A 10,450-nucleotide genomic window follows, 5' to 3' on the forward strand; every position below is an offset into this window, starting at 1 on the left:
TTCGTTTTCCCCCGGCATGAGCACCTCCTCCTCTCATTCAGTTTTGTCTGTTAGACGGCGAGGGGATACTTCCAGCGAATCAGAAACATAATGCAGTACAGGGCATGTAGTCAAATATTATGAATTCTCCTTAAATAGGCTAATGACGTTAGTCTCCCATTACGACACACAGCACGTCCTCTCGCTCGTCTCTCTCATCCGTCTGTCGATCTCTCACTCTCTCTCCCTCGTCAACACAGCTGCACAAATCTGTCCAGCACAACGCTGTCAATGTCGGAGACTCAGCTATTAAAAGTTATTAGCAAGCATGTAAGGAGCTTAGCTAATAAGGAGAGCTAAGTTAATGTTAGAATACAGCTGGGTTTTCGAGGCTAGCATGCTGTATCTGCGCCATAGTTACACTGTCATTCTGTGGGAAACACTGAGTTATGATAAGTTATTAACAGATGAGCTAATAAAGTCCAGTCAATAACAGAATTAAAACGGATTAATTTATTACTGAGATGAAAAGGAGCCACAAACACATTTAAACTTACCCATAAAAGAGGTGGTAAGACTTAATCATGTGTTTTGACTCAGCAGGGATGATATTAAATAAGTTCTACAGGAGAAAAATATTTAAAAACAATAAGAATGCCTGGGAGCCTCACTAGATTATATTCTGTTATATATTTTGCATTGTCACCTGCCACCTGAATTTTTAGACATTTCCACCATAAATTGGTGCAGAAAAGGTAGAAATTGGAGGAGAAATTTTCACCAGAATGCAGGAAATTAAGTGTTTAATGCTCAATCTTCTGGGGGAGGACCCCCATACCCCCCGCTTATTAAGTGCCCCATCCAAGAAAACAGGCTAGTTAAATATAATTACTTTTCACATGGCTTTTTTGTTACAATAGAAACAATAAAAAAAACAATAATATTCATGGCAAATAGCAAACATCTTTTTTGATGGGGGGCGGTAAGGGACCTGGATAATGGATAGGGGGGTGCTGGCCCAAAAAAGGTTGAGAACCACTGGTGCCGAACAACAGCGCCATCTTTGCAGCATCACAATCATGGACATCACAGGTAATCAATTAGGAGTAATGACTCCAAAACTACGTATATTTATAGATCCTGTTGCAATGAGTATGGCTCCTAGTAAGAAGACTCCCCCAACAACATTGGCTGATTTTCTGGATCGAAAGGCTTGGGCACCTCAGTGAATGGGCGGTGGAAGATTTCAGAATGTCGAGATTCTTGTTTGAGCATGGAACAGTTCATCTTTATATAAGAGAGTGTGAAAGCACACCGCATATTAGTTTTTCAGCCAAAGACTGGAATTACTTCAGAAACAAAGTCTGTAAAGATATGAGTGCTTCAAAAGGAGTGTATACCACACAATGGTGCGGGTCTGTGCCAGGAGAGCTCTATCGTGTAGAGACAGACCTTGAAGTCTACGACCCAGAATCCTACATCTTTTTTTAGATCATGCAAGGATGATTCTATCATTCAAAATGCAAGGATGGGAACCCCAGAGCAACAAAAAGGCTACCCCATCACGTCTAAAGAGTGGGAGACGAGGTTCAGCACCGGCTTTGTGGTCCAGTGGGGAGAATGGGATAGAACCCTTGAAGCCTTCTCGCACATTGATAAATTATTCAGATAGTATAAACCTTATGTTAGCTATGTAGGGATCAAAAGAAAACTTTTTGGTCCTGAGGACAAGCAAGATGAACAACAAACAATACCGCAGACAACCTCAAAGGCCTCCACAACGGGGCTGACTGTGACTGTTCTAATTACAATGTTTTGTGCAGGTACGAGGACATGTGCAGCGGGTGAGGGTCTATCAAGCAGCCCTAAATATTTTCGATTACTCCAGGATGATGTCGTCGATAACTCATGGGTGGATGACTATGGCAAAGAACTGGGGAAAAGAAATTTAACATTTCTCATTCCTGAAGAAAAACCAGAAGAGGACAAGAGCAGGGTCAAGCCGTTTAAGGGTGCATGTTTGGACGCTCTGGACTGCTGCGACAAGAACACATCTCCTAACACTACTACTAGCAGTATTATACAGGTAACGGTAGCTTATTATTTATATGATATACTGCAGTAAAAAGCTATGCAAACGTGTGTATTGTGCATATACAGATGAATGGTGCAGAAAACAATCTCACACATGCATTGACACGCTGCCCTTCTTTTATATCAAAGGACATAAGAGAAATTACGCAGAAGCTTTTTAACAAACATTTCGCCGATGCTCAAAAGTAGGTCCTACGTGGTCTTGGGTTGGTGCCAACGTGTGAATGCAGTATTCGAGACGTTGCAGTAACTGCTCTACAGATTTGGCTGAGGAACCCTTTTCTCATTGCTTTGCTTAAACGTTTGCTTAAAAATCTCTGAACATCTGGAAGGGGGAACAACACTAAAAAACAATGGGGAATGTGTCTAGTCTACTAAACCATGTCAAAAATAGATACATCGTGTATAAGATGAGAGCACTGTAATGTGAAGCTGTTAACAATGCAATATGTGACACAGATGGGACACTATGTTGTTCTAGATTTGACAAACAGGCAGAATGTGTTAGATGAATGACCTTGGGATGGCGTACCATGGTGCAAATGACAGCGGATAAATATGCAGATGTGAAATCTACTCTACTTGATATAGCAAGTGTTTTTCCTGTGAATGATAATGAGTTTCATATGGGTCATGTGTTTTGTTTTTGTACTTTTAGCATTGATTTGCGTGTTTTAATGCTAACCAGAAAACAACATGTCGATGTTGCTGATGTAATGTACTGCTTAACTGAATCTTTGGTTTGTAAAAACATAGGTGCTTGTACTTCTGAAAAGTGTATACTTGTAATCATTGCTGACGGATATGTTGCGTATGTCGTTGGAAATAAAATACTTGAACACAGACGTTGAAGCGTCAGTCTTTGTAACAAAGATCATGGAGGAGGTGATGAGAAATATATAGATAGAAAATGCAGGGGCTTACGGAGGCAATCAAAAACTTAAAAAGGCCATATTTGACACTACTGGAGTTCAATACGCAGATTCAGACGTAGAAAACTGGCTCATGATGCAAGATGCCTATACTCTACACAAGACGGCTCCAGTGCATTTTAAGAGAAACAAGGTTTTAGTGAATTCAATAGATTGGCAATTCCAGCTAGATCTAGTTGACATATCCGCTTATTCTGCTGAAAATGATGGGGTACGCTATTTATTAACGTGTATAGATTTGTTATCAAAATACGCATGGGTGCGTTGTTTAAAAAATAAGAGTGGTAAATGCGTCACAGCATCCTTTAAAGATATCTTAGCTGAAGGTAGAATACCGCATAAAATTCAAACAGACGAGGGAAAAGAGTTCTTAAACAAAGATTTCGATGCGTTAATGAAAACTAATAGTATCGCACACTTTACCACATCAAATGAGAGTAGTAGAGCGCTTGAACAGGACTCTGAAATCTAAAATGTGGCGTTATTTAACAGCCAATAATTCTAAACAGTATATTGCAGGATTTAGTCACCTCCTACAATCATAGTTATCATCGTAGTATTAAAATGAATTGATGATAAACCAATTGATGTAACAAAAGATAATGAAGATATGGTATTTAACAACTTGTATAAAACAAAAGCTAAAAGAGTAATTCGTTTTAAATATGAGGTGGGCGATACTGTAAGAATTTCAAAACTACGCGGCCCTTTTAAAAAAGGTTATGAGCAAAATTATACTGATGAATATTTCACTGTAAAGGAATGCGTGTCAAGGGACCCTCCAGTTTACAGGTTAAAAGACTATGACGGCGAAATATTACAGGGGACATTTTATGAGCAAGAGATGCAAAGGTTGTTATTGAAAAAAAATTGGTCAGATGGCCAGATAAATTTAACTCGTGGATTTTGGAAAAACAGGTCATTCAGCTACCAGATTACAAACACACGTATAAATGGATACAGAGGATTTTTTTGTCACCCTGCCCAGCAACTTGTCTTCATTATTTTACCCAAGCAATACAATAGCAAACTTTAGAACGAAACTATCCAAGCCTTTACACTTTAAATCAGCATACGAGGTGGGTTTGATAGAAATACAATATCCAAAAACATGGAAATCTTTCTCATCAGAAGACTCAAAATTTGTTGTGTTTGATAAAAAATCCAACAAGAGGGTAGTTCTATCAGCAACACAGGGGTTCTATAAAACAGTGTCACAGATAATAGCTGAACTAAACAGTTGTTTATCTGAAAACGACATGGGTCACATTGAGCTTGATTACAACAATATTACCAACAGAGTAAGCATTTTACCAACGAGAGACGTAGAATTAACGTTTCAAGGAAAACTTGCACAAATGTTGGGATTTATCCCCGGAGCGGCTTTTAAAACTCACGAGGGAATTGCAACATTTAGATCTCAGCCACGAACTAACACAGTGTTGACACAGATGCCATATTTGGCGCCACATCCTGCCGATGTTAATGTAGGGATGTATATTATGTATATGTATATATATTTGTTTATACCGATATTGTTGATCATCAAACAGTAGGGGATAGTTACGTCCCTCTTTTAAGAATAGTACATATATCGGGGCCAAACAACCATATAATCACAAATACTTATGACAGGCCACACTACCTGAGGCTCTGCAAAACACACATTGATAGTATCGAGATTTCTCTCAAGACAGATCAGAATCAACATATTCCTTTTATGTACGGCAAAGTGATAATAAAGCTACACTTTCGACCCGTAAAATATCAGTATTACACAAGGAGCAAACATGTACCATCCATATGCTCACAATGCGGACAAGTACGTTGCATATTATACAGCCCAAGCGGGTGGTGATTTACCAGGATACAGCGGGCTCGGTGGTCAGTATGGTGCAGGGTTAGGGGGTATCTTTAGGGGTCTGTTTAGATTAGCACTCCACTTATTCAAGAAAGGATTTACATTTGTTGCCCCTCATTTAAAGACAGCTGCTAAAAACATAGCTACGGATGTTATTACTAACGTCATGAACAGACGTCAAGAGGGGTCGGGTACAGTGGCCGTGGCCCCCCGACTAAGACTAGAAAAAATAAACAAGCAAGGAGAAGCAAGTCGACAAAACGTCAGAAGACAAGAGACATTTTTTAACAAGAATGTCGTTGGTACATAGCCTGTCACAAGAGTGCGTTAAGTTGGAGCTAGGCCTGTTTATGGTGCCGTTAACACAAACAAGTATTGAGAAATGTGTCTACGCCGAATTCCCTCCTCTAACAGCAGTATCAGACTCTGCACCCCTTGAATTTTTCATTCCAGCTAGTACAGAGGACTACCTGGATCTAAACAATACGTTTCTGTACACGCGCGTAAAAATCACCAAAGCTAATGGCAGAAACCTGGATCAAGCAGACGAAGTATATATATTATAATATTTATTATAATATAATATTTTCACAGGTCGACATATCGTTGGGGGACCGACTCATAACGCAATCATCAAACACATATACTTACAGGGGTATAATAGAGTGCCTTTTAACTATAGGGAAAGGAAGCTCTGCAGACACAGTTTGGATCCAGACTATTTTGCATGGATACAGCAGGTCATATGGACGACGCAACGGCTGGAGGACGCAATGAGGGACTAGTTAAAAGAATGGAGTACACACAAGGCGGCCGTGTAGTGGAGCTAATATCCCCTTTACATTCTGACTTGTTTTTTCAAGACAAGTTAATGATACATGGAGACCTCAAGATAAAATTCATAAGAGCTAATAACAAATTTTGCTTAATGCGTAACACTGTAGATGACTTTCGGGTTAGCATTATGTCAGCAAGCCTGTTTGTAAAGAAAGTCACTGTATCTCCGGCTAGCGCACGCTAAGGCATTAACGCACTCTGTCTTAAAAATTTTAGCGTCCCAATGGGCACTTGTGTTTGTAATCAAGAAATAAAATAAATTAATAAATTTAGGTATTTGTCCCAAGAATACATTATTCTTGGGACAAATACCTAAATTTATTGTAGTAGGATTTGTAGATCATGAGGCATTTACAGGTAGTTATGCGCGTAATCCATTTACATTTAACCATTATGATATAGAGTTTTTATGTTTATATGTTGACATCCAGCGATATCCTTCAAAACCCTTTCAACCCAACTTTACCAGAGGGAATGCCATCAGGGAGTATCATCAATTGTACTTGGCAACTGGAAAGTATCTTAAAAACAACGCTATGGCCATAACCGACGAGTTTTGTAATGGATATAGTCTGTTCTGTTTTAACCTGAGCCCTGATGAAGGATGCGGAGACCATATGTCGCTCAATAAAAACGGTACTGTTAGATTAGAGGCTCGTTTTAGAAATCCGCTTCAACGCCCAATAAATGCGGTTATTTACGCCACATATGATTCGACTTTTTCTAACTTTAACAAATGATAGTATGAATATGATAGAACTGTCAAAAGTACTTGATAAGGTAGTAAAGCAAGGCGTCTTTCTTGGAGTATTTGCTAGTGACCAACTTCCTAAATCAGTTATTAAAAAGAGACCCGCCATGTTGGTGGTAAACACAGACCCCTCCCACCTGGTAGGACAACACTGGGTCGCTATCTTGTGAGAAGCAGTAACTTTTATCAAATCATACACAAGACCCTTTAATAACATTACCATTAAACACAAACTCCCCACGTTCAGTCCATGCAGATATGTTTTTTGAGGAGGACATTTTATCCAAAATATGCTGGGCTTTATTCCTGCTCTTTTTTGGCATGTTTTTTAAAACTTCTTCAAAAATTGTGATTCTTCTGCTCTGAAGTGTGAAAATCCTCAGCGACCAGCATTGACAAAGTTAGTGTGTTCTGGTCTTTTTCTCCTTCTTTTACCATGGTGAGAAATCTCTGCAATGCGATGGAATATTTTTGATGCTTTTTCATGAAGATCTTCAGTCTTTTGATCCAGAATGTCTTTAATAGTACGATCCAGGTCATTTTCAACAGTTTCTCGAATAGACTCCTGTGCCAGAGGTCTTCTTAAAAGATCAAGCTGTTGTTGAGGTACCAGAAAATTTTTTTGTGCATACTCCATAGTCATCTAAGTTTGTCTTGAAGCAATAAGACTCGATATAAAAAGGCACAGCGATACTCAGGAGGGGGAGAAGAAAACTGCCAGACTATTGAAGCAGCGTCTTCTTTTTCTTTGAAACGCAAACCTTTTTATTGGCAAGCAGTCTAATCCCCGCCTTCTTCTTTTTTTTTGATACTGTGTCTTATTTAAAGGAATTTTACCTTTTAAAACATTGTAAGCTATTTCGCATAATGATACCAAAAGGTCTGGTGATGCAGATTTAATAATATTCACTCTCTGAGATGCATAGTTTGCAGTAAAGACAGGTTTCTTTTAATGCGATCAGACATGTTTATTTACTTTCTCTTAGGCACATACACAACAGGCAGGTCTGAAAGCAAGTCAGTTCTGAGTCTGAAATCATCAGCTTTAAAATCAATCATCAAGTAACCCGTAAGGAACACTTGTGGCGTCATCGAAACAATCCATAAAAAAATGACTCTTCCCAGGAAACATTTGTCTAGCCATTAGCATGACTTGGTTTTTATCTCTGGGATTTTTAACAAAACAAGATAATTGGTATTCAAATTAATAGTACGGCTAACTTTGCCTTGAAAAAGCAAATTCTGAACTAGGTATAAACAACTTAAATTTCTATGATGCACATATTTTGTAAACACATTTTGGACCTCAATGTTATTGCTAGCATCATTCATTAAATCATCAATAATCAACAAATTGTTTTTAGCTAAAGGCAACAATGTATCATCACATAAAGAAGATGGCAAGCCTTCAACGAAATTCACATTTCTAATTTTCAATAACTGTCATACAATGGTTGCTATTACGAAAAAATATATACAACATTTTCAATCTGTTTTAAAATGAGCTTATCTGCATTTTCAATCAACATTTTTACAAAATGTGTTTTACCGCTATTTGAAGGACCTGACACAATTAGACTAAAAGGATGTTGTAGTCTAAAATCAAAACCATCAGTCTCTAACAGCCATGGTATGGTAAAGTTCTCAGATCAGGAAAAACTCGGCGTTTCGTGTACACGACTTGAAGTCTTGTGGCAAATGTTTTATTTTTTAGTTCAAAAGCCTTTTTATTTCTCAGATACTTAAAATTGTCTCCTATTGTTAGGATAGTAGATAGGGTGACATCTATCTCAGCTTAAATCACATCCTAATGTCCGACGCTCATGTGATGTAGGATAAAACCAGAAAAAAAGACTTTGGCCCTGACGGATTTTGTTTACTAGCTAATAATTAAGATGTTGCAGGCAAAACACATGATCGGTCTAAGAAAGTAACACAGAAGACGACAATACAATAAGTAGAAAGAAATATTATTACAATATAGGTGACTGTTGTGGGTGTGGTATGGGGACAGAGTGGACCCAGATGCAATGCTCAGGTTTGACAGGTTTTATTAGGGGTAAGAAGGGGTTGAGGGACTGGAGTTGAGGGTGAGGTGGATGCCAGGGAAACGCAGGCGCGGGGAACCGAGGGGACAGAGACCAGAGAGCCGGGGGACACTGGGGCAGAGGAAGAGAGGAGGCACAGGAGAACTGGGAGGACGACGTGGGGGTAGCCCGGGGGGAAATGGCAGGTGAGCGAGCCCAGCTGACTGACTGAAGACAGGCAGGCAGAGTACAGAGAAAACCAGGGAAAAAACAGAATCACAGACAAAAAAGGAGAAAAAACAAGGACACTCACCGTCAGCCGGGCTGCCACCACAACAGGTGACAACAACTAACGCCAGTTCCCTAGCAAAGGTTGTGATCTATAAAAAACAAACTCGTTGAAGACATTGAAAATGTGCATCCTGTAAGTAAACTCTGAACCATGTGTACGCACATAAAGAGGAGAAATGGCGACTCACACGGCAGAAGGATGAAACTGTTTGAAGCTAATAGTCCTACAACTGTGTTATTAACTGTGTTAATATATCGAAATATTACTTCTGAGTAGTATAGGCTTAAAGCCTAAAGCCTTTCTAAATAATCAGACTTATTTGATTGATTCTCCCTGAAGTTCGGTATAAAAAAAAACATAATTTAAGATAATTTGCGGTACACAAAAAGAACCATGACTGAGGATAATAAACACAAGCGGAGATTCCGTCTGCAAAAGAACACCTCAAATGTTTTGGACCGTTTAATCAGGTATCATATTTATTACTTGTATGCAGTACAATTTATTCTCATAAATAAGGTGAACAGGAGGACAAATTACATTTGATGCCATTTTCAATGTGTCAGTTGAGCAAATACTAGTGCATAGTTTCATACTATATTGTTATCACATGTTCTGTTGTGGTGACAGCCCGGCTGACTACTCACACCCGTGTCTCCGACCGCCACACCTGCCAGCTATCAGCCTCATCGCTACCAGTACTTCAACCTCGGCTCTCCACTCCATCCCCGCTTGATCGTCATCGCTCCAGACTTGGTGCCACAGCTACAGTCAAGCTTTTTATGATCTTGTTCACGTCTGGCTTCTCTGTCTCCTATCTCCCTGAACTAACCCTGTCTGTCTGTTTCCCCCACCAGGTCCACTCACCTCTGTCTCCTGTTCGGGCAGCTGGGCTCGCCTACCTGCCTTACCCTCTCGCATCGTCTCCACGGCGCTCCCCAGTTCCCCCTTCGCTCCTCGCCTGACCGCCAGCCACCACACCCTTTCCCACCTCGGCCTCCTGTACCCCTCGGCCCTCTCGCCTGAACTCCTCCTGCTCTGCCAGCTCCTCTGTCCCCTGCTCCCACGTCTGCCGGTGTCAGTCTCCCCCCTTTTTTCCAGCCCCTCTACATCCCTCAATAAATCTCTGTTGAAACCAGAAGCGTTGAGTTTGGGTCCGTTCTGTCCATAACCATAACATGTTCGCCCCTGTTCCTGCAGATCTGTTATAAAGGGAGGGGAGCCTCGGCGTTGTTAGTACACGATTGAAGAAAATAAAACCATCATTTAGTTCACCTCTACCTGATAACATTATTATATAGTATAGATTAAAGTATAGGAAGGGATAAAACATCGGATCTAGATTCTCATGTGTTGCAGGATAAAACCAGGGGAAAAAAAAGACTTTGACCCAGAGTTACGCACAGCTGTCGCAGATAGAGAATGCAAACTCGGTTTTATCATCAAACCATTTAAACTTCTGTTTTTTACGTATCACATCTGACATATTTTGTTTACCAGCTAATAATCAAGATGTTGCCGGCAAAACACAAGAGTGAGTAAGTTTCTCATGGCTTCCAGTGGAATTTGAGGACCTTAGCCTATAGCCTATCAGCTTTAAAGGCCGTCCCTCAGACATCCCGTGATGCATAGCAGCGGCGGGAGCTTTGTTAAAAATTACTGAAAAACCTCCTATTT

General features: G+C 40.0%; 1 protein-coding gene across 1 annotated transcript in view; it reads left to right on the forward strand.

Annotated features, from left to right (window-relative positions):
* LOC123968082 overlaps positions 1–9,944 on the forward strand; it is a 31,608-nt gene extending 21,664 nt beyond the window's left edge. Inside the window, exon 8 of the mRNA XM_046044564.1 lies at positions 9,631–9,944. Within this exon, the coding sequence (XP_045900520.1) occupies positions 9,631–9,944 (314 nt within the window). The remainder of the gene's footprint in view (positions 1–9,630) is intronic.
* Positions 9,945–10,450: the final 506 nt, after the last annotated feature.

This window comes from Micropterus dolomieu, linkage group LG03 (genome assembly GCF_021292245.1).
Source record: "Micropterus dolomieu isolate WLL.071019.BEF.003 ecotype Adirondacks linkage group LG03, ASM2129224v1, whole genome shotgun sequence".
NCBI lineage: Eukaryota > Metazoa > Chordata > Actinopteri > Centrarchiformes > Centrarchidae > Micropterus > Micropterus dolomieu.